The 23,062-nt window shown below is 48.7% G+C and overlaps 1 protein-coding gene across 6 annotated transcripts in view; it reads left to right on the top strand.

The window, feature by feature from the left end:
- Ubr4 (ubiquitin protein ligase E3 component n-recognin 4) overlaps positions 1 to 23,062 on the top strand; it is a 118,237-nt gene that overhangs the window by 67,872 nt on the left and 27,303 nt on the right. For all 6 annotated transcript variants that reach the window (XM_052718629.1, XM_052718634.1, XM_052718631.1 and 3 more), the window contains 25 exons: positions 1,017 to 1,154; positions 1,738 to 1,912; positions 3,191 to 3,287; positions 3,853 to 3,960; positions 4,896 to 5,012; positions 5,909 to 6,118; positions 8,234 to 8,383; positions 9,795 to 10,022; positions 10,800 to 10,878; positions 11,301 to 11,546; positions 12,197 to 12,365; positions 12,764 to 12,908; positions 13,625 to 13,710; positions 15,102 to 15,189; positions 15,442 to 15,635; positions 16,917 to 17,156; positions 17,268 to 17,406; positions 18,049 to 18,174; positions 18,277 to 18,405; positions 19,143 to 19,486; positions 21,080 to 21,170; positions 21,450 to 21,534; positions 21,676 to 21,803; positions 22,120 to 22,249; positions 22,347 to 22,504. In XM_052718629.1, coding sequence (XP_052574589.1) covers positions 1,017 to 1,154; positions 1,738 to 1,912; positions 3,191 to 3,287; positions 3,853 to 3,960; positions 4,896 to 5,012; positions 5,909 to 6,118; positions 8,234 to 8,383; positions 9,795 to 10,022; positions 10,800 to 10,878; positions 11,301 to 11,546; positions 12,197 to 12,365; positions 12,764 to 12,908; positions 13,625 to 13,710; positions 15,102 to 15,189; positions 15,442 to 15,635; positions 16,917 to 17,156; positions 17,268 to 17,406; positions 18,049 to 18,174; positions 18,277 to 18,405; positions 19,143 to 19,486; positions 21,080 to 21,170; positions 21,450 to 21,534; positions 21,676 to 21,803; positions 22,120 to 22,249; positions 22,347 to 22,504 — 3,800 coding nt within the window. The remainder of the gene's footprint in view (positions 1 to 1,016; positions 1,155 to 1,737; positions 1,913 to 3,190; positions 3,288 to 3,852; positions 3,961 to 4,895; positions 5,013 to 5,908; positions 6,119 to 8,233; positions 8,384 to 9,794; positions 10,023 to 10,799; positions 10,879 to 11,300; positions 11,547 to 12,196; positions 12,366 to 12,763; positions 12,909 to 13,624; positions 13,711 to 15,101; positions 15,190 to 15,441; positions 15,636 to 16,916; positions 17,157 to 17,267; positions 17,407 to 18,048; positions 18,175 to 18,276; positions 18,406 to 19,142; positions 19,487 to 21,079; positions 21,171 to 21,449; positions 21,535 to 21,675; positions 21,804 to 22,119; positions 22,250 to 22,346; positions 22,505 to 23,062) is intronic.

The following is a 23,062-nucleotide window of genomic DNA, read 5'->3' as shown; positions in this document are numbered from 1 at the left end:
TTTTGTCCAATTCGGAAAACCTTCTAGGAAACCTTCTCTTACGTTGTCTTTGTTTTGAGTCTCTTTCCTAGCCTGGTAAAAATCCAGATAGAGAGTTGGACCAAACTGTGGGTGACAGCAGCACATGGGAGAGATCTTTGAAAATCAGCCCAGCCATGAAGGGATGGGCACTTGTGCAGACTGCTGCATCCCTGCATTTGCTTATTTTCTTTTGGGAAGGTTAGCCTGCTTAGATTTAGGAAAACAACAACAACAACAAAAACCAGAGTGGCTGTCCCTGCTTGCTGTCATGGCTTTTTGCTTCTCTGAGGTCTCTTTGGTTGCTTCAAGGTCATGGTCGTGGTGGTGGTGTGCTGGTCATGTCTGTCATGCTCTCTGGCTGTCTTCGCTTTCCTCCCCTGTGTATCTCATCCAGCATTTTCCTCCTGTCTCAGCTCAGCCCTGATCCTGGATGCTGTGGCTGTCTCTGGGGAATTTCCTTGCTTCATTATTAGCATCTGATGAGGATGATGAAGAGGTGTGAAATTTTCTAATGAGCTCTCCTCTGGGCCATTTGACTTAAAAAAAAAAAAAAAAAGACAAAAATCAAACAGTTGACTTGAGCTCATGACAAGTGATTTCATAACAGCAGATGGATTGCTGAGCAAACCTCATTGAATTCTGTGCTCTGAATGGCAATGGCTAGTTTGGATCTCTCAGTAGGTGTCAGTAACACCTAGACAATGGTGACCGTGAAGCATTTAGCTAGAAAACTCATTGTCCATGTCACAGAATCTTACTGAATCTGCACATGCTGTAACGGCGAAGGAAATGCCCAGTGCACTGGGCTTTCACTTCTGTCTGAGTGCTGTTGGCAGTACACACACCCTGTAGAGTGTCTGGCCCTTTTTTCTCTAACCTCAGGACACTCAGACTGGCTGTGTCCTGCAGTGTGCTGTGGTGCTCTCACCCCACGGAGGGGTGCTCTCACCCCACGGAGGGGCTTGTGCCTGTAACAGCTCTCGTTACTCTCCCAGCTCCAGCCTCAGATGATGAGGGCAGCACCGCAGCGACGGACGGCTCCACCCTGCGGACCTCGCCCGCCGACCATGGCGGGAGTGTGGGCTCAGAGAGCGGGGGAAGTGCAGTGGACTCTGTGGCTGGCGAGCACAGTGGTAATGTGCCCCGGTGTGCCCCTTGATCTCTTTGGGCTGGGCATGGCAGACAAGGTAGTAATCCCTGCCTTGTGATTTTTTTTTTTGTGATTGCTTTCTGCAGAAAAAAGTTGTGGGGCCTCACAGAGAGTCTGGTGGAATTCATTTGACCTCAGCCATGGAATGTCAAGTGTTCTGTGACTGGAGCTCAGATTCAGTGGCTAATATGGAAACATTTCACAGTGTCTTTCAGTTGTCTCTTAGTTCAAAAGAGCAGTGATTCTTACGCTAAATGGCTATTAAAATGATTGTAGTATGACCTCGAAACCCATATTCCTATGCTTTTTTGCTACCTACCTCCTAAGGGAATTCACTGATAAGCAAGCCGTTCCCCCAATACACCCACTGTGAAGTTTGCACATGCTAGCAGTTTGTTAGCTGAGGCCAAGGACAGTTTTGCAGGTCGCACAGGTGAAAACTGAAAGGGTGCAGTGGGACCAGGACCACACCAGGGTTCTGCTGTCCACCGTGCAGCTAACTAACATTTTCCCATCATGGCCAACCGTGGGGGTTAATGTGTGCTTCTAAAATCATTTTCCTCCAGTGTCTGGCCGGAGCAGTGCGTACGGTGATACCACAGCTGAGGGGCACCCAGCTGGACCAGGGAGTGTCAGCTCAAGCACAGGTGCCATCAGCACCACCACTGGGCACCAGGAGGGAGACGGCTCTGAGGGAGAAGGTGAAGGGGAAGCTGAAGGAGATGTGCACACTAGCAACAGGTCAGGACCAGCCTGTCTGTCTGAGCATTCAGAACTGGGAACGGAGTGGCGGGTGCTGAGTTGTGGGCTCCCAAGTATTAAAGGAAGTGAAAGTTGCAGTTTCCTCCCAGGCACTGCCGACTTGAGGGTGCTGTGGCTCCCACCGTGCTTTGGAAGTTGGACTGTGCTGCTTTGGCTAATGTCTGGCTGGAGAGTTTTTGAGGGCTTGTGGAAGGCACCCAGCTGGGTGTGCTCTTTGTAATACTGCATTTCTTTTTCAGTGTAAGTCAAAACCCATACAGCTGTTTAAGGGTATGAATTTGTCGTAGTTTGTCTTTCTTATTGTACTTACACCAAGCTATGGAGATGCCTGGTCATAAGAAGTTAACCCTTCATGTCTCTAGGCTTGGTTTGCTAGTGTTTGTTAAGGTCTGGAATTTTCCTTTAGAATGTCTTTGTCATGATGCTATTTTGGCCTCATAAAATGAGTCCGGACTTGCTTTGGTTTTCTTTTTTCTCTGGAAGAGTTTGTATAAGATTTATTTCTCTCACAGATTTTTTAGAAAAGTTCACCAGTAAAGGTTGGTCTGAGTCTGGATTTTCCTTGAGGGAAGTTTTTTTTTTTTTTTAAATACAAAATCATTTTTTGTGTGATAGAGAATTATTTCTGTTTCTTTTTTTGTTTGTTTGTTTGTGTTTTTTTTTTTTTTTTTGGTTTGTTTTTGTTTTTCGATACAGGTTTTCTCTGTGTAGCCCTGGTTGTCCTAAAACTTGCTCTGTAGACCAGGCTAACCTCAAACCCATAGAGATCCGCCTGCCTCTGCCTTCCAAGTGCTGGGATTAAAGGCATGTGCCACCGCTGCCCCGATATTTCTGTTTCTTTATGAATCAGTTTAGGCATTTTGCGTTTTATATACAATCTGTTCATTATGTTAAAGCTGTTGGTTGGGGGCATAAAGTTGTTCACAATACTTTAAATAATAATGGGATAATAACTTCTATTATTATTATTATTTTGCTCTTGTAAGAAAGGATCTCACCAAGTACCCACAGCTGCTGACCTGGAACTCACTCAGAGCCCAGGCTGGTCTCCCACTCAGATTCTCCTGCTTCAGTCTCCTGAGTGCTGGGATGGATTACAGGGATGTGTCACTGTGCCCAGCCTTAGTTCTTAACATGCTAGGCTTATTCCTGAGTATCCAGCTCCTCATTGGCCCCAGTAGCGGAGGCAGGAGCTGTATTCAGCTGGGTCTTGATTGTATGCTATTTGATATTCCATGTACATCCTTGGCCTTTCAGGCTACACATGGTTCGTCTGATGCTCTTGGAGAGATTACTGCAGACACTACCCCAGTTACGAAACGTTGGAGGTGTCCGAGCTATCCCATACATGCAGGTATTGCTCAGTTCTCCTGGATCAACTGTGTTACAGTCAGGTTATCCTGGGACAATGCACTTTTTCAGGCCTCAGAAGGCTGGTGTTACAGCCCATAAGGATGGTGTGTAGCCTGAGCTGCAAGTTGCAGCCCTTCAGGTTATAGCTGTGGTTGGGGGATGCCTAAGGTCAGCCAGCTAGGTAATTTACAGAACTAGAACACAAGGCTTTTCCTGACACACAGTCTGTGTTGTCTCTCTGTCCTAAGTACTGGAGTAGTACACACTGTTCTTTAATTCTCAGATCAGCACAATGTCCTGTGTCACACCACTTAGATTGGCATGTTACTCATTATTTTTATAAAGTTTCTATAAAGTTTTTTCAGTGGTGCCCCAAATGGCACAGGTCAAAATTTGATTTTTATAACCCTGAGCTCTTAAACTTGGGCAGACCTGGAATCTAGAACGCCCCCTTGCATCTCAGGCTAGGCAGAGAAGTCAGCAAGGTTGGGATTGCTTCATGACATACATGTTCAGCCATTCTGCCTTAGGAAATTGGCTCTCTGTGTTCACTCTCTGTCTGCTAGGTCATTCTGATGCTCACAACAGATCTGGATGGAGAAGATGAGAAAGACAAGGGGGCCCTGGACAACCTGCTCTCCCAGCTCATTGCCGAGCTTGGCATGGACAAAAAGGTAAAAGTGGAAAGGTGTGCTGTGTGGCGAGCGGGGATTAGCCAGGAGCCTTTCTCAGTTTCTTCCTTTCTTAGAGGAGCTTCCTCTGGGTTCTAGTTCTAGTTCTGGTTGCTATGACAAAAGCAGAGTTAAGGGAGAAAGGACTTACTCAGTTTACTGTCGGGTTATAGTCCGTCATTCAGGAAAGTCAGGAACTCAGGAACCTGAAGTGGCTGGTCACATTACATCCAAAAGCAGGGGGCAGAGTGAATGGACATGTGCTATTGCTCAACTAGCTTCTGTGTATCTATTCTATGGTTTTTTTTAGATAGATAGATGAATGGATGGATGGATGATAGATAGACAGACACACAGACAGACACACAGATACACCTCCAGACAGGGTTTCTCTGCATAGCCCTGGCTTTCCGGAACTCTCTCTCTGTAGGCCAGGCAGGCCTCTAACTCAGAGATCCACCTGCCTCTGCCTCCCTGCTGTGAGATTAAAGGAGTGTGCCACCACGGCCCAGCTGCTTTTTCTGTTCTTATACAGTCCTGAGCACAAATCCCAGGAGTAGTGTCTGACACCCACTTTTAGCCTATGTTTTCCTATATCCATTAAAGCAATCAAGACAGTCTCCCACAGACATTTGCACAGGACAGCTTGATCCCTAAATCTCAAATTAAGACTCTCTTCCCAGATTACTCAGGGTTATGTCAGGTTGGCAGTTAGAGTAGCCATCACAAGAGGTGACTGCCCACTGTAGCCTCTAGTCCAGGGGACTCAAAACAGAGTGCAGTACCTACCTCAGCCAGGGAAAAGGAAAAGCATTAAGTTCAGTGTTCAGATCTTCCCATGGCCTCTGAGTGCAGCAGCCTCTATTGCCCCAGGCGTGGGGGAATCTTGTCGAGCTTAGAGGAAGCATAGGCATCTTGGCTTCTGTGTCTGCCTGCAGGATGTCTCCAAGAAGAATGAGCGCAGTGCCTTGAATGAAGTCCATTTGGTCGTGATGAGACTCCTGAGTGTCTTCATGTCCCGCACCAAGTCCGGATCCAAGTCTTCCATCTGTGAGGTATTTGTGCTTTGAGTTTATGGGTTGGAGGCAAGGTAAGAGGATGGAGTGGTTAGTGCAGGGCTGAGGGCAGAGGTGACAGTCCTCTGCTAACCATTGTCACCTAGGGAACTACGAATCTGTCCCTCTTTAGGAGCAGAACTTCTCCCATTTTCAGAATCCCTTCCAAGCCCAGGTCTTTACCAACAATCCCTCCAATGGAGGGGTTAAAGGGCTTGGAGGTTCCACTATTGAAAAGCAAGGGCCTGTTCTGCAAAGCAGAGTAGCTAAGAGGATTCCCCAGTGTCTGTTGCTATAAGGTATGGTAATAGAGTAGAGAGAAAGCCAAGTGTGTGTGCTGAAAGGAGATTAGCACAAAGCGGAGACGGTGGAAATCGAGGCTGAACTGCATCCAATCTTAATGAGCTTATGAGCTGTGGGGTTTGCTGGGATTTTCAAGGCTCTCCTAATGGTCTTATGTACAGTAGCTTCGCTCCTTCCTGCTTCTTATGCATGTGCTCACTCACCCCATCTCCTTCGCGAGAGCCCCTGCTGGGAGGGAGAGGTTGCCAAGAAGGACCTGAGTGGAACTTTTTGTCTCCTTCAAATGAGCTGCTGATGGCTTTGCTTCAGGGGAAGGGGAAAGTCTGGATCTGGAGGGAAAGGCAGTCATGACTTCTCCTCCCTGGCACAGAAGGAGGTCAGGTTGAGAATTAGCATTTGTTTTCTCTTAGATTGTAGGTGTTGAAAGAGCTGGGGAGAGTGATTGAGCCAGCTGAGAAACTTGTAATGCAGTGGTGAATGCATGTCTATAAGGACTGATCCTAAGACTGCTGTGTAGTGAGTGTGTTGCCTGCTTGACTCTGGCTCAGTTTTCACAACACAGCCTTGCCTGCTCTGTGTTTTCTCCCTTTCAGTCATCTTCCCTCATCTCCAGTGCTACTGCTGCAGCCCTGCTGAGCTCAGGGGCCGTGGACTATTGTCTCCATGTGCTCAAGTCTCTGCTGGAATACTGGAAGAGCCAGCAGAATGATGAAGAGCCTGTGGCCACCAGCCAGTTGCTGAAACCACACACGACCTCATCCCCACCCGACATGAGCCCATTCTTTCTCCGCCAGTATGTGAAGGTGAGGCCTCTTCTCAGAGCTGTGTGCTCTGCCCTCCCTCCATAAGTAAAGCTGGGAAGACCAGCAGTAGGAGCCACACAGGGAGCTGGATTCTAATCTCAGAATGACTTAGCAGTTGGTCAGTCCTCCCAGCCGGTTCTGGGGGAGATTTGAATTCCTGTCTGTAGTTGGAGTTTTCTCCAGTCCCATCCGGGCCACAGCCACTCAGACCCAAATAAACACACAGAGACTTATATTACTTTAAACTGTATGGCCGTGACAGGCTTCTTGCTATCTAGTTCTTATTATCTTAAATTAACCCATTTCTATTAATCTATAAGTTGCCAGGTGGCTCGTGGCTTACCTGTACTTTACATCTTGTTTCTCATGGCAGTGGCTGGCAGCATCTCCTGACTCAGCCCTCCACTTCCCAGAATTCTCCTCTCTCCTGTCCCGCCTATACTACACTTCCTGCTTGGCTACTGGCCAATCAGCATTTTATTTATCAATCAATCAGAGCAGCACATTTACAGTATACAGAGCCGTATCCACAGCACATGCCTCTTTTTGTAAGTGTGAGGAAATGAGTGAAATAAATCACTTCATTTCATATAAAGCTTCTTGGGAAAACGTGAGGGTATAACATGAGACAAGGTGACAGCAACAGCAATGGGTCATGTCCCCATTTGTGTGTCACATACTCTACATACCTCATAAGAGGCTCGTGAACATGCTAGTTAGGATGGGCCTCTGGTTAGATGAGCCCAGGAAAAAGAAAATCTCACAGAATCTTACCTACCAGCCAGGAAGCATGGAGAAATTTTACTCTGCCTCAGCTTAGGCTACTGTACCTGAAGAAGAAGGATGTCAATTTTTACCTGCCTCACAGGGTCATGAGCACTTCCATTATTAGTGGTAACGGTTGTTACACTTTACTCTCTTGGAGTCCAGTTAGTGGACCCAGGAGGGTAGACCAGCTGCCTGCTTTGAATAGGCAGGGATATGAAAGGCAAAAAATGTCAGTCTGACCATGTACTTTTCTGTCTCTGTGTCTTTTTAAGTAACTGATAGTTTGGTATAACTTATTTTTATTTATTAAATTTATTTTATGTGTATAGGTTTTTTTGCCTGCATGTATGTCTATGTACCATGTTCATGCCTAGTGCCTATGGGGGTCAGAAGAGAATATCAGATCACCTGGGACTGGAGTTACAGATGTTTGTGAATTGCCATGTAGGTGCTGTGAATTGAACATGGGCCCTCTGGAAGAGCAGCCAGTATTCTTAATCATTGACCAGCTGTCTCTCCAGGTCTATAATATCTTTGGGGGGGAAAAATTATTGGGGGCTGAAATTAATTGCTGCTCTTGCAGGACTTAAGTTCTGTTCCCATTCCCAGCACCCCAGGAGGCTGTTAATGTTCATCTGTAACCCCCAGTTCCCAGAGATCCAGTACCCTTTCCTTGCTCTCTGTAGGTACTAAATGTATGTGACATTTACACAGACACACAATTTTAAAAAATAAGTTTTTTGGTTGTTTTTTTTTCCCCCCCTTAATTGGGGACTGGAGATATGGCTCACTGGTTAAGAACACTTGTTCTTGCAGAGGACCTGGGTTCAATTTCTGCCATCCATATAGTGGCTTACAACCATCTGTAATCCTATTCCAGGGGATGCAACAAGCATACATGTTTTGCACATATATGCATGCAGGCAAAACATTCACATACAAAATTAAAAAAAAAAATCTAAATAAAAATAATACAATAGAAAAAAATGTGTATGGGTGTGCACCCATACACCTGTGCATGTGCTTGCAGCAGCCCCCCCCCCTTCGTGTGTGTGTGTGTGTGTGTCTGTCTGTCTGTCTGTCTGTCTGTCTTTTTCATGTATGAGTGTGTCAGAGGACAACTTTTCAAAGTCAGTTTTCCTTCTATCATGTTGATCCAAGAGATCCATCCTGTACAAATGCCAGAGCTTTTAAGGGCCATATGCTCTGTGTCCGCTGTCAGTCTCGTGTGAACTAAGGCTCCAGCTTTGAAAGGCATCTTAATGATTAGTGATTAACCGGTCTTCTTCCTGCTTGTGATCATGGGAGACTGGCAAGCCCAGGTTCTAATGAAGATGTCCTTCTAAGGGTCATGCTGCTGACGTGTTTGAAGCCTATACCCAGCTGCTCACAGAAATGGTGCTGAGGCTTCCCTACCAAATCAAAAAGATCGCAGACACCAGCTCTCGAATTCCTCCTCCTGTCTTTGATCACTCCTGGTTCTACTTTCTCTCTGAGGTGAGTGAAGCCCTGAGCAGTGTCCTGTTCAAGAGAGAAGTTCCACGTTCCCCTTTGTAGGCTGGTTTCTTCCTACGCCTCACTCAGTGTCCTGCTCAGAGCCTTTTCACTCACTTAGGTTGTGATCTTGGCCCTTTGGAATGTGTTGTGCAGTGACCCTGGAGTACGTGTATCAAAGTAGCTGTTGGCTCTTGTTTCTGTGTCCCATGTAATGTCCCTATAGGGCCAGTCAGGAAGACAGCGCACAGTGTTTCCCATCCCCTGTTGAGACAGTGAGGAGACTGATGACTGATGAAATAGTTCACAGAGAAACAAGGAGATAGAAAAGGGAGCACTGTGGCCACACAGACACCCACAAGCAGCCCTAGCAGGAACAGGAAGCCCAGCACTTTGATCATAGCTCTCTGGGAGGGAATACTGTTCTCGGTGCCTTGGAGCTCTCAGGAGATGCACTGTAGACCTGGTGCGGAGCAGAGCTGCTGAGAGCCCACTAGCTTTTCCGTGAACAGCTGTGGCTGGGTCAGCCCATGCCTCCTGCCTTCAGCTTCCCTAGGGCTCTCCAGCTGCAGACACTAAGGAGGAGGGTGCCTGATTCTAGCCAGGCCTTACAGCAGAGTAGGATGGTTTGGAGCTGAGATGATAGTTTAATCAGTACAGTGACCCAAGATCAACTCTTAGAAGACACCTGAGTGCCACTCTGAGGTGCATGCTGTGCTTCCCTGCCTCTTCTCCAGCTCCTTACCTGAAAAGGAGAGTTGGGTGTTTCACTGTGGGCTGGTGTGGAGACCAGCTTCCTTCTAGATTCCTTAGTGTTTGAGGAGAAGAACATGAGTATTTGATTATCCCCCCACCCCAGCTCAAATTTTTCCTTTCTGTGTTACTTCCTCTTGGTCCCTTTAAGGAATTCTTAAGTTCCTCAGAGGCCAGTATGACTGGGAGTTGACCCACTTGGCCATTGGTAGCCATGTGTCCTAAACCCACAGGTATAACCAGTTAGCTCAAACATATACCAAAAAATGACATCTGTGCTGAGTATTTGCAGAATTTTCTTGCCAGCGTTCCCTGATAGCACAGTATAACCACCTAGAGAGCATTTACACCATGATAGGTGTGTGAGTAATCTAGAGATCATTTAATGCAGGAAAGGTGTGTGTAGGTTATCTGTTATCTGCAAATATCTTAATAAGGGATCAGCACCCCAAAGCCTCAGTGGGAATCCACCCCACCCAGTTCCCTGTGGATGACTGTGGCTTGGCTTGTATTCTCTTACATTTTTAGTAACAGTTTGTTTAAAGAAAAAAAAAGGGGTGAGGGGGGTGGGGGATGTGGGGGGTGGGGTGGAGTGGGGTGCTATATTCACAGGTGGTGCTTACGGTCCCTGAATCATCCACTGTGTTGTTTATCCCTTAAGTACCTAATGATTCAGCAGACCCCTTTTGTGCGCCGCCAAGTCCGAAAACTTCTGCTCTTCATCTGTGGGTCAAAGGAGAAGTACCGACAGCTCCGAGATCTGCACACTCTGGACTCCCATGTGCGTGGGATCAAGAAGCTGCTGGAAGAGCAGGGCATCTTCCTTCGGGCCAGTGTGGTTACAGCCAGTTCTGGTTCGGCTTTGCAGTATGACACACTCATCAGCCTGGTACGAGGGTTGGGATGATAGGGCCAAGGGTGGGCATGTGATGAGGCTCAGCCAAGGAGGTAATAGCATGGGGCAGTGCAGGGTTTTTAACTATTTCAGAGAATGCTATGTCTGGAGTCAAGTGCTAGGTAGATCACTCACACTGAGTAGTTGACTTTAGGGTCTGGAATTCCTTACCCAGACCATCGGGTTCCTTGCCTGTGAAGTGGGCGCTTTGAGCATCTTACCAGCATCATTTGTTCAAATCATAGGGTCAGCCTGAGTTTGGTACACCTCTGGGTTTTGTCCTTAAATACTAAAGAAGTGGTGGGTTTAGTGTAAATAGGTTCTGCTGCCTAAAGAGAGACTGAACTTGAGAGAGTAAAAGGAGTGTTTTTATTTGAGCCTCTCATCTTTGGTGTTAAGGAGAGCCTAGCTTCCTTGTTCAGTGTCCTTGTTGTGATAGTGGGAATAGGGAAAGTAAGTTGAGCTTCTCAGGTGGCCTGCCTTTGCCTTTGTAACTGGCCTGAAGCTTCCCAGAAAACTGAAGGCTGGGGTTGGGAGGTGGGAAAGAGGGGGTGTAGGAGTGGTGGATGGAAGCAGAACAGGGGCATTGCCTATAAGCTACAAGTGTGTGTGGGCCCTGCTCTCAGGTCTACCAGCCAACCCAAAGGACACTTGTCTTACATGGAAAACCAGGGTTATTTGGTGGTCCCAGGTCAGAACCAGCACACAGAGTGACTGGTGTTATTTCATGGCCTGATGGCATCACTCACCCGTGATTGACCCTTGTTTCAGATGGAGCATCTGAAGGCCTGTGCAGAGATTGCTGCCCAGCGAACCATCAACTGGCAGAAGTTTTGCATCAAAGATGACTGTAAGCCATCCTCCTGGGTTGCCACTGTTCATCCCTGCAGAGACCATCTGTGGAGAACACTGTATTAAGCTGTGAGCTGGGCTGGAGATACAACTGTTAACAGAATGCAAGCTAGAACTTCAGTGATGAGGGTTGCTTGTCTAAAGTTAGGCCGCTGCAGGAGCACAGAGCAGGAGTGGCTGACTTCCAGGCCATAGCAGTAAAGTCTGAGAGAACAGAGGAGTGTCGAACTTGTTTACTGGAGGCAGTGGTGGCTGGATCCCCTCTGTAGTCACCCAATCCCTTTGCGATCACTCCACTGCTCCTGGTAGCATCTGGCAGAGAGAACTGGGGGAGAAAGTCTGTCCCGTCTATAGTCGCCCTCTTGCTCGTGTGTAAGTAGTTCAGTCATTCCACAGCCGACTCCATCTTTCTCCTCACAGCTGTCCTGTACTTCCTCCTGCAAGTGAGTTTCCTGGTGGACGAGGGGGTGTCCCCCGTGCTGCTGCAGCTGCTCTCCTGTGCCCTGTGTGGCAGCAAAGTCCTCGCAGCCCTGGCAGCCTCCACGGGGTCCTCCAGTGTGGCTTCCTCCTCAACCCCTGCTGCAGCCAGTTCTGGACAAGCCACAACTCAGTCCAAATCTTCCACCAAAAAGAGCAAGAAAGAAGAAAAGGAAAAAGAGAAAGAAGGTAAGAATCACTGTGGTCCTGGGATGGGTGATGTGCTAACTACCTCAGAGTACATTGTTTACTTGCAGATTCTGAATGATTTGGACCCTGGTTTATCAAAAGCTCTCTAGTGTCTCCTCCTGCTCCCATGTTTTGTCATGGTGAAAGGGTCACCTTGACTGTGACTCTCCGTGCCAAATGATAGAGACAGGAAAGGATAGGGTGCACTGACCGTTGTTAGTACTAAAACTGTATGACCCCCAGCACGTGCTGAGCGCCTTCTCTGTTGGCCAGCCCTCCCCTTTGGCTTCTCCACTTTTCATGGTCCTCAAAGACCCGAGATAGGTGATCAGCATGGGAAAGAAACAGTAAATTACCTTGTCATCTCGGAGTGAGTACCAAGCATCTCTTACTGTGGAGACTCTACCAGACTTCTTCAGGGCCATTCCTCCGCTGTAGCTGTTGGCTCAGTGCCATGCTTACTATCCTATACATGGGGTGCGAGGGGGGGCAGCTATTTACCCTGTATATGTCCCCAAAATAACTTCAAATCGTTTGGCAAATTCCAACCATTTAGCAGACACTTTTAGAACAGATAAGATTTCCTTCCTTTCCACCTAGTCGAAAGACCCTGGGCCCTTAGGTGAGTTGGTCCTGCTCTGGTGTTGCAGGGGAGAGCTCAGGCAGCCAGGAGGACCAGCTGTGCACAGCTTTGGTGAACCAGCTGAACAGATTTGCAGATAAGGAGACTCTGATCCAGTTTCTGCGCTGTTTCCTGTTGGAGTCCAACTCTTCCTCAGTGCGCTGGCAGGCCCACTGCCTGACCCTGCACATCTACAGGTGGGCCAGGGCTGCCTCGGAGCTGGGACTGCGGTAGCTGTGAGTTCAGGTGCATGCTCACGGCCACTGGGTCAGTAGCTGTGCCAGTCTCAAGCCCTGGAGGTCTCTCCGTTGAGCTATTTAAGTCCTTGGCGGGAGACAGTTTCCATCCAGAGGGCTGTGGTCAGGAGCTCCTAAAATGACAGTTGGCTAAAGAAATCTCGGCTTGTGCTCTGGAATGAGATTGGATGAAGCTGGTAAATTGATGGTGCCGTAGCTGCTAGGATTGTCAGGAGCCACAAGACCCTGGCAGCCTGAGTCATGACTAAATGGGAAGAGACACAGTGCTTAGGCCTTGGTGGTAAGGGAGAGGCCTCATTCATGGCTGCCTGCTAACCAGAGCTGCTGTTTACCTACAGAAACTCCAACAAGGCTCAGCAGGAGCTCTTGCTAGATCTCATGTGGTCTATCTGGCCGGAACTCCCAGCGTACGGTCGGAAGGCTGCCCAGTTTGTGGACCTACTGGGCTACTTCTCCCTGAAAACTGCACAGACAGAGAAGAAGGTAAAAGAGAAGTCCCCATCCCCCATGGACTCCTTTTTTCTCTTGAGTGCAGAATAATAATATGGCCATCTAGAGAGCGTGTCCACATGTGAAGTCTCTTTAGAATCTATCTAGTGTTACGTCTGTTACTGTTGAATATACTCTACCCTTCTCCAGTCTAAATGCCGCGAAGATGGCACGTGCAGCAGTTGCTGGCTGAGAAGAGAAGTAGGTCACATGGGGGAGGGAAAGGCAGCTGGTTCAGCTTGGGAAAGAAGAGCTGGGAGGCCTGTTTGGGAGCCAGGAATGCCGCTGCAACTAGATAACTACTTGCTGACTTCTCCCTAAGAGTGAGATAATCTTTCTCCAGTTGGCAAAGACTGTCTAGTACCAAAGAACTATGGATACTTGTGAAGAAGGTAGAATCTGTTAACGGATTGGGAATTAGGACCAGCAGCCAGAATTACAAAAGCAAGTCTCCCCAATAGGATTTAGATTTTAAAATGTCTTTAATAATTTTCTTGATTGATATGTGAGGATGGGGGCAGTGCATGCAGTGGTGTACATGGGGAGGTCAGAGGACAGCCTGCTGGAGTCAGTTCTCTCATGTCATGTGGGTCCTGAGGTTCAAACTCAGATCATGAGGTTTGGTGGCAACAGTTCTACCCCAGAGACATCTCACAAGCTCAGGACTCAGGGTTTTAACCAGTCTGTTTCTTTCCTGAATTCTGTTTCAGTTGAAGGAGTATTCACAGAAGGCCGTGGAGATTCTGAGGACTCAAAACCACATTCTCACCAACCATCCCAACTCAAACATTTACAAGTGAGCTCTGTTTGCTTCCTGCCATTTGAAGAACAGTCACAGTTTAGTCCGTGTTTGCTAATGGGAAGTGCTAGTGTGTGAACCGAGTGCCCCTTAGGTGTGGTCCCCCCAGCTACTTGACCTCTCTCCTGTGGAGCCCAGGCCTTTGGGCTCTGGAAGGCACACAGATGTAATTGCCAAATTCCCTTTGCTGAGCAATATAGCATAAGGACTGATTTCAAGAACTTCACCTAACCATATAAAACAAGTGTACAGAAATGCCTTCCTTTTTTTATTAAAAGAAGCACCCACCTCTGTGAATGTGTGCCTGTGATGTCTTGGGGCTTGCATGCCATGACACACATGTGGAGGTCAGAGGTCAGCCCTGTGGAGTCAATTCTCTCCCTTCCCTTCCCCTTCCCAAGGATGGAACTCAGATTGCCAGGCTTGCTCAGCCAGCCCCTTTCTCCTCTGACCCATATTGTCAGTCTCAGAGAAGCTTTTAAGAGAAGAGGACATTGCTTAAGTTTATGGTTTTTTATTATGTCGGTTTAGTAATGACTGTTTTTATATGTGTATTTGTGTATGATATGTGTCTGTGTTCTCGTGTGTGGGCACATGCGTACAGCATATAGAGTCCCAATGCTCTAAGTTGCTTTCCATCTTATTTGAGTCAGGGCCTCTCAGTTGAGCCCAGAGCTTGCTGATGTGGGTAGTCTGGCCAGTTTGCTCTAGATCCCCTGTCCCTGCTCTCCAAGTGCTGGAATTATAGACAAGCTGCCATACACACACGGCATTTATGTGGAATCTGGGGATCTGAACCCCAGTCCTCATGCTTACATGTCAAGTACCATGTCCACTGAACCGTCTCCCTGGCCTCTTAAGTAGTGAGTTTTAGAAAACAACCTCGTTAAGTATTATTTACTAACACAAGCATTTTAAACATAATTTAGGAATTTTTATTTGTTTTTTTTTGTTTTTTTTTGTTTTTTCTTGTTTTTTTTTGTTTTTCGAGACAGGGTTTCTCTGTGTAGCTTTGCGCCTTTCCTGGAACTCACTTGGTAGTCCAGGCTGGCATCGAACTCACAGAGATCCGCCTGGCTCTGCCTCCCGAGTGCTGGGATTAAAGGCGTGCGCCACCACCGCCCGGCTAATTTAGGAATTTTTAAATAGTTAATTTAGTCATGACTCTTTGGAGTGAGATTTTAATTCCTTCCTGGATTCAGACATCAGCTTAGAAGTAGGAAACACCCAGGGTCGATTAGTTGGCCTTTCTTCCTGTGCCTGTGAAGCCCTTCTGAGCTGGAGTCCCTTTCTTTCTGCTCACAGGGGATGTGAGTATCGGGAATGGGAGGTGGCTTTGGCTTGGTCCTGGAAGGACACTGTTGATGCTGAAACTGGTTTCTTCCTAGCACCTTGTCTGGGTTAGTGGAGTTGGACGGCTATTACCTGGAGAGTGACCCCTGCCTGGTGTGTAATAATCCCGAGGTGCCGTTTTGTGTAAGTAGTACTTGGAGCCGGACAGTCTTGAGGTTTTCTAGCTCTGTGGCTCCTGTTTCCAAAGATTGGTTATTATTATGTAGGGGCTCCTCTCAGGTTGCTGCCTGGCACTGTGGATTCTTGCCTGCCACACTTGCTGCCTTGAGTAGAAACTTCATCTGTGGGTGGAGAAGGGGGTTATGTTGATCAACATTAAAGAAGGTAGATGGTCTAATGCTCAGCGTGTTGTGTTTCGTGTACTCTTGTATTTAGTATATCAAGCTGTCTTCCATTAAAGTGGACACACGGTACACCACCACCCAGCAAGTTGTAAAGCTCATTGGAAGTCACACCATCAGCAAGGTGACAGTGAAAATTGGGGACCTGAAGCGGACCAAGATGGTGCGGACTATCAACTTGTACTACAACAACCGAACTGTGCAGGCCATCGTGGAGTTGAAAAACAAGTACGGGCTTTGCGGGAATTGCCAGGTGCAACTGTGTCCTGCAGGGCCAGGGCAGACATGCCCAGAGGCTCTGCAGCCTCTCAGCCACAACAGTGTTGGCCGAGGGACAGCAGTGAAGCAGCAGTTTCTGAGGCTGTTGACAGAATGAATGTTAAAGGCATTAAGTAGCTCCCTAGGGAGCAATGAAAGTTCCTCACAGCCTGCCCAGGGTGGGGGCATTGAAAAGGGGCTCCAGGTCCTCTTGCCTTATGGAAAACCTTAAGCATTGGAAAGTAGTTGGCATTTTTGGGCAAAGCAGCCATGCATCTGCTCACAGAGCAGGTAGTATTCTTCTGAGTCTTCTCCACTGCATTTTCTTCCATTTCTGCATGTGCCTGTCCCCCCTGTATGTAAGCCAGCATCTGGGGTAGGCATGTCACAGGCTTGCGGCACTAGCTGCATTGTGTTGTCCAAGTCTGGGGTGTTACAGCTGAGCAGAGGTAGATGTGACTGGTCTGTCAAGGCTCAAGCACTGCTGTATACATAGAAGGAGAGGGCAGCTCACAGTAACCAGTGACTCAGGTTGCAAATCTGCTTTTGGGGAAGTCGTTGGCCTTAAAAGGGCTGCTGCCTATCAGGGTAGGCTCTCTCTCCTCCAGAGAGTAAGCACAGCCACTGGTAATGGTTTCAGGGCTGCCATTTGATACTGGATAGCCAATCAGCGTGCTCTTCCCCGGGGCAGACTGTTTCCCCTGCTCTCAGCCTTCCATAGCTGCCTGGAGTTCTACAGTTGAGGCCTTGTGAGCTGTCTCCCATCCATATTAGCATATTGTCTATTCAGGTAGTGTTTAGGCAGCCATGTTAGTGAAACTATGAGTGTAGCTTCTCTGGTGTGTCTAAGACAGCACACTTCCTGTTGCTGTGGCTCTTAGGATCCTTCTGCAGTGATCCGTGAGCCTTAGGTACAGGGCTTATATTGTAGATGGATCAGTTGGGACTGGGCTCCACAACTCTGCATTTGGATCTGTTGTGGTTTTCTATATTGGTCTCTGTCTATTGCAAGGAGAAAGTTTCTTGATGGTGGCATGAGGACTGCACTTAACCTACTTCCCTGGAGAGGGGTCCACCTTATACTTTTTTCAAAGGAAACCATGAAGGAGAATTTTTTTTTCTTTGAATAGCCACCTAATTGCCTTAGGGAAATCGGCAGGGTGGGCTTTCTCAAACCGTCAGTCTTCATCATTGAGGGTCAAGTATAGGCTCTTCAGCCTTCTGCTCCATAGCTTTTGTCATCTCTCCTAGGCCAGCTCGCTGGCACAAAGCCAAGAAAGTTCAGCTGACACCTGGACAGACAGAAGTCAAGATCGACCTGCCTCTGCCCATTGTGGCCTCTAACCTGATGATCGAGTTTGCAGACTTCTACGAGAACTACCAGGCCTCCACAGAGACCCTTCAGTGTCCTCGCTGCAGTGCCTCCGTTCCCGCCAACCCAGGCGTCTGTGGCAATTGTGGGGAGAATGTATACCAGTGTCACAAGTGCAGGTAACTTGTCCTGCACACCCAGGGCAAGCATGTGCTGCATTCTCTTCTGTAGCTCACTTTTTCTCACCCCAAACCTCTGCTCCCACTGACCTGAGCACTTTGGTTCTTCAGGTCCATCAACTATGATGAAAAGGATCCCTTCCTCTGCAATGCTTGTGGCTTCTGTAAATACGCCCGCTTTGACTTCATGCTTTACGCCAAGCCTTGCTGCGCTGTGGATCCCATCGAGAACGAAGAAGATCGAAAGAAGGTAGGGCTGCATCAGGCTGAGGCCCAGGCCATGGCTTGCCTCTGAACTTCGGGGAGAACTGGTGTAGTGAACTGAGCCTTCAACTCACAGTTTACAAGCCTCAGAGAAAAACGAGCAAAAATGGGACTAGCTTTTGGGTAGAACCCATAGTAGCAGAAGGCACACTGGCCTCAAGCATAGCAATGGAGACGTGGTGTTGGTGCAGAATGAGCATCTCAAGGAAGCAGGTCAGTTCAGATTCTGAAGGACAAAAGGAGCCAAGTAACAATAGTCAACATCTGTTGGGTCTGGTAGTAAAGGGCATTGGAGGGGGGGGGTGCCTGTTCAGGGTGACAGTGGGCCATTTGTCTCTGGGGTCAGAAGGACAAAAATTCTCACAGCAGTTGTGCTATTTTGTGTGTGTGACCTGCCATGCTGAGTCACTTTTTAACACTGAATTGTTTGAGTTCAGTCCATGTACATTGCACACTGCTATTAAGAATAATGTGTCACCTCCTAGGGTTGTCGTGAAGGACAGATTTTGTGGAGCCATGTGCCTGGTCCGTGTAGAGGACATGTTTCAGTGGGTGGCTAGCAGTTAGGGCCACTGAGGGAGAATGAAGCCAAAAAGTCTTCCCTCAAGTGCCTGTCTCTTTGGTCTAGGCCGTTTCCAACATCAACACACTTCTGGACAAAGCTGACCGTGTTTACCATCAGCTCATGGGACATCGGCCACAGCTGGAGAGCCTGCTCTGCAAAGTGAATGAAGCAGCTCCGGAAAAGCCACAGGTGGTCCCAGACCGGAGGGCATTTGGGTCAGGGGTGGAAGGCTGCCCTTGGTGAGGTCATCCCTAGGGCAGAAGTCTCACACTTGACCTCCTGGGATTGCAGGAAGACTCCGGAACGGCAGGGGGCATCAGCTCCACTTCAGCCAGTGTGAATCGCTATATTCTGCAGCTAGCTCAGGAGTACTGTGGAGACTGCAAGAATTCATTTGATGAGCTCTCCAAAATCATCCAGGTAAGGAATGGGAGTCGCTTGCAGGGGGCTTTATGCTTCCAGAGCAGCCCGTACCCCAGCGAGGCTCCCATTTTTAGTGTTGCCCTTGTCCAGGCCACGCTGGCTCAGCAGCTGCACCAGTGATTCCACCCTCTCTAGGGTGATGGCCACTTGTCAGAGAGAGCTGTTTGCATTCAGAATCGGCATAATGGCAGTGGGACATTAGTAGACAACACATCTTTATTTAGTAGAGGGGTTTCTGTTTTTAAAAGTGAGTGTTGAGATTCTGTGCCCTCTTGGACGCCATGTTCGCAGGCTGGGAGGGTCAGGGCTCTCCAGCTGCAGTTAGCCAAGGTGGGCCGTGTTTTCCTTTAATGTTCCCACATGATTTCCATGAGTAGGATGCTGGCCATCAGCAGTGGAGCCTCATCCCAGAAGAGCAGCCAGTTGCCCTGTCTCCCTAAGTTGCTGATGACCTTTGCTAAATGATCTGGCTTTCTAACCCTTTAAAAGACAGTGTTTGCGGCAGTGAAGAGTTGGGGCCTGTGATCAGTCTGATTTCCACTTCTGCCCTTGACCTTGGTCAAGCCATCATTGTAAGCTCCAGTTTCCTCCTGTTGAATGAGGATAAAATAAAGGAGTGGTAGGGTTAGTGAGAATAAATTCCATCATACATGTAAACTCACAGCGAACCAAGTTTCCTCTTTCTCCTTCATTTATTTACTTTGTCAATTTCTTTCTTATCTTCCCATTCTTAGAAAGTTTTTGCTTCACGCAAAGAGCTGTTAGAATATGATCTGCAGCAGAGAGAAGCAGCCACAAAGTCATCGAGAACATCCGTGCAGCCCACGTTCACTGCCAGCCAGTACCGTGCTTTGTCGGTCTTAGGCTGTGGCCACACCTCCTCTACCAAGTGCTATGGCTGTGCCTCAGCTGTCACGGAGCACTGCATCACACTCCTGAGGGCCCTGGCCACCAATCCAGCTCTGAGACACATCCTCGTCTCCCAGGGCCTCATCCGAGAGCTCTTTGATTACAACCTCCGCAGAGGGGCTGCAGCCATTCGTGAGGAGGTCCGCCAACTCATGTGCCTCCTGACTAGGTCAGAACTTGCTCCTTGACCCAGGGTGGTGGCAGCATCAGTGCTAGCCCTAGGGGCTGCAGAGTTGAGCCGAGTGGTAACTGGCTTGTCCCAGAGGAAGTGAGGGAAGGTGGTAGGTGAGTGGATGTGGGAAGCACCAAAGTCAGCTCTTTGAGTGGTCTGTTCGCCAGTGCTTTGTTGGGTCAGGAGGTTGTCCTGTGAGTGGTCTGTTGGTTCAGGTGGTGTGTCCTGGTCCATTGGGTCGGATGGTGTGTCCTGAGGGAACTTCCATGGTAGGGGAGGATAAGTGAATAAAGGAACACTTGAACTCAAGAAGAAGAACCAGAGGGGCCTAGGGATGAGTACTTAAACTCCAGCCAGAAAGGACTGGGCTCAATCTGGCACTGTGCACTGCACTTGGACAGAAGACTTATCTGAAAAATATCAGTCATAGTAAATACCTTAAAGACAGTGAAGGCAGGGGTGAAAATTCAGTAATTAGGGTCTGGAGAGAAGGCTGGGGCTGGAATTTGGTTCCCAAGCACCCACACTGGGTGGTTCACAATTACCTATAACTCCAGTTTCAGAGGCTCCAACATCCTGATTCTAGCCTTTGCGGGTACTGTACTCATGTTGCAGAAACAATCAGAAAGTCATACATGCATCCACATAGTTAAAAACAAAATATTTTTTTAAATTGAGTAAATAACGACATTGTCATGCTTTTTGTTACTGGTTACTATGTGGAGTAAATTCTGGAACATCTTAGGTGCTGGATACCTTTTACATGCTGTGCTGTTTACTCCCAATTAACATGCACTAAACAGCAGGCACTTGAGTGGCAGGCACTGCTAAGCACTGTGAACATGCAGTGGTTTACATTTGAGATGGGGATTGTTGCAGTAAATAATGACAGATACGTTGGAAACCAGCTAGAACAGGGCTAGCAGTCCCAGGTGTAGGATGACTTCTCTGAGGGGTAGTCCATGAGAACAGGCCTTCTAGAAGCAAGGCTGTGGGCTGTGTGCGAGCAAGCAGCTGCCAGAGAGGCGGAGACAGGTGTGTGCCAGGCTGCTGAGAGTCTCAGAGGCCAGCAGAGCTGGAGAGCACAGGATACAGGTGGTGTAAGAGAAAGGAGCATTAGCACTTGGAAACAGCAGCTCCTGTAGGGTCCTGAGTGCCATTGGAGCATTTGGGTTTTCAGGTGTGCGGTGGATTTTGTTGTTGTTAATAACAGTAGAGATGTTACTAAGGAGGAACATAGACGGAAGTGGGGTGCTGTGGAGGAAGTGACATGGGGCCCACACTGAGCATGGACTCGGGTTTTGGAGATGGACATCCGCAGCTCCTAGGGCCCCGCCACCCGCAGTGTGGCCCTCTGTGCTAATGCATCCTTCCTTCTATCGCTGTCCCTAGGAAAGGGGGCTTTGTTAATCCTCTTCCATCACAGACCCTTTAAGGTCAAAGATGCAGTCTTGTTCCTGGGAGAAGTAGAAAAGTTGGGGCCAGATAACCTTCACCATCCATGCATTCATTTTCTCTGGGCCTCTAGGTGTGAAGAGGGGCATGGCATGCTCACTGTAACTAACAAGACTCTTAACTTTCCTTCCACAGAGACAACCCAGAGGCCACCCAGCAAATGAATGACCTGATCATTGGCAAAGTCTCCACAGCCCTGAAGGGCCACTGGGCTAATCCTGACCTGGTGAGCAGAGCAGTTTCTGATCTCATCCTCATGGTCCTTCTGTGTCCCTGGCCTCTTCTCCAGGCCGGTGTTGGAGACTGAGGTGGGAGAGAGTGGCCTGTTTGCAGAGTTTATATCCCAGCTAGAACCTATAGCACAGGGTCTCCGATGTCTCCTTGTCCTGGTAGGCCACCCATGACTAGAGATTTTAGTAGGAGTCCTGTAATCAGAGTTTAGACCTTGCCCTGGTCCCTGGACTCTTAAGACCCCCTGACCCCCCTCATCCTGTTGGCCTTCCAGGCAAGCAGCCTTCAGTATGAGATGCTGCTACTGACAGATTCCATTTCCAAGGAGGACAGCTGCTGGGAACTCCGCTTACGCTGTGGTGAGCTTGAGGACCACCTGGGTGGGTGCTTTTCAGAAAACAGAAGACAGGTGCAGTGGTGGGAGAGGTGGCAGGCACTCGGGCAGCCTTGCTGGGGCAGGTGACCCATGTGTACTGATTGTGACTCCTGCCCCTCACCAGCCCTCAGCCTTTTCCTCATGGCTGTGAACATCAAAACACCAGTGGTTGTTGAGAATATCACCCTCATGTGCCTGCGGATCTTACAGAAGCTGATTAAACCACCTGCCCCAACCAGCAAAAAGAACAAGGTGCTGTGCCATCGGGCATGGGGGAGGGGGGTACATAGCCTCTGAGTAAGTCTTCACTAAGTGGGGAGTAAAACTCCACTTTCGTTGTCTAGTAACTGTAGCCACGTGTATGCAGCTGTAGGAAGGCAGTACTTTGGAAGTCCGTGGCCTCAGCATCAGCATGGAGATGGCACTCCTCGCTTGGGTGCAGATAGGTTTAGCAAGAACCCACCCTGGGGCAGGCAGCAGAGCTGCATGTTGTTTTTGCATATCGGTGCCATTCCAAGCTGGGGCCCAGGTGTGCAGGCGACCTCTCACCTTGTTCTCCCTCATCCAGGACGTCCCTGTCGAGGCCCTCACCACAGTAAAGCCATACTGCAATGAGATCCATGCCCAGGCACAGCTGTGGCTCAAGAGAGACCCCAAGGCATCTTATGAAGCCTGGAAAAAGTGTCTGCCTATCCGAGGTGTGTCTCTTCCCTCTGGCCACTCTCAGCAGCCTTGCTTCCTCTGTGCTGTCCTACTTAGCCCCCCTTCCCCTGGCCTGCCATCTTTACCTTGCAGGGGTAGATAGCAACGGGAAGTCCCCCAGCAAGTCAGAGCTCCACCGACTCTACTTGACTGAGAAGTATGTGTGGAGGTGGAAACAGTTCCTGAGCCGGCGGGGGAAGAGGACCACTCCTCTTGACCTCAAGCTTGGCCACAACAACTGGCTGCGGCAGGTGAGTACCCTTCACCTGCCATTTTCTGCCCTGCTGTCTCTGCTTTCCATTTACTCTTGTTCACGTCCCTTCAAATGGAAGTTCTTGAGTACAGCCACCAACAAGGACAGGTCAATGCAGAGCTGTCCTCTGCTGTTTGTGCTCTCTGCCACCCACCCCATTCCTTCAGAGGAGCAAACCAGAGCCTGCATTCATGCCCCTTGCTGCCTTCTGATATTGAGGTCCACTGTTTGCTCCCTCCTTCCAGCTAAGTTTTAAAGAATTAACTTCACAGTGAGGCCTTTGATCCCAGCACCCGGGAGGCACATGCAGGTGCATCTGAAAAGAGTATGAGGCCAGCCTGGTCTGCATAGCAAGTTCTAGACCAGCCAAGGCTACCTTGTCTCAGACCAACCCCCTCCCCTCACCCCTCACCCCTTCCCTCAAAAAAGTCATTCTCTGTTATCTGTTGCTAAGCAAGAGATGCTCAGCTTACGCTGAACTAGTTACCCCACTTACAGGTATCCCCAAGAAAGAGCTCTCAAGGGCCTGCCAACAAGAATGCTTAGTTGGTTTCTC

This window comes from Peromyscus californicus, unplaced genomic scaffold, assembly GCF_007827085.1.
Source record: "Peromyscus californicus insignis strain IS unplaced genomic scaffold, ASM782708v3 Scaffold_5__1_contigs__length_169319896, whole genome shotgun sequence".
Classification (NCBI taxonomy): Eukaryota; Metazoa; Chordata; class Mammalia; order Rodentia; family Cricetidae; genus Peromyscus; species Peromyscus californicus.
This window is presented reverse-complemented; position numbering and strand designations above follow the sequence as displayed.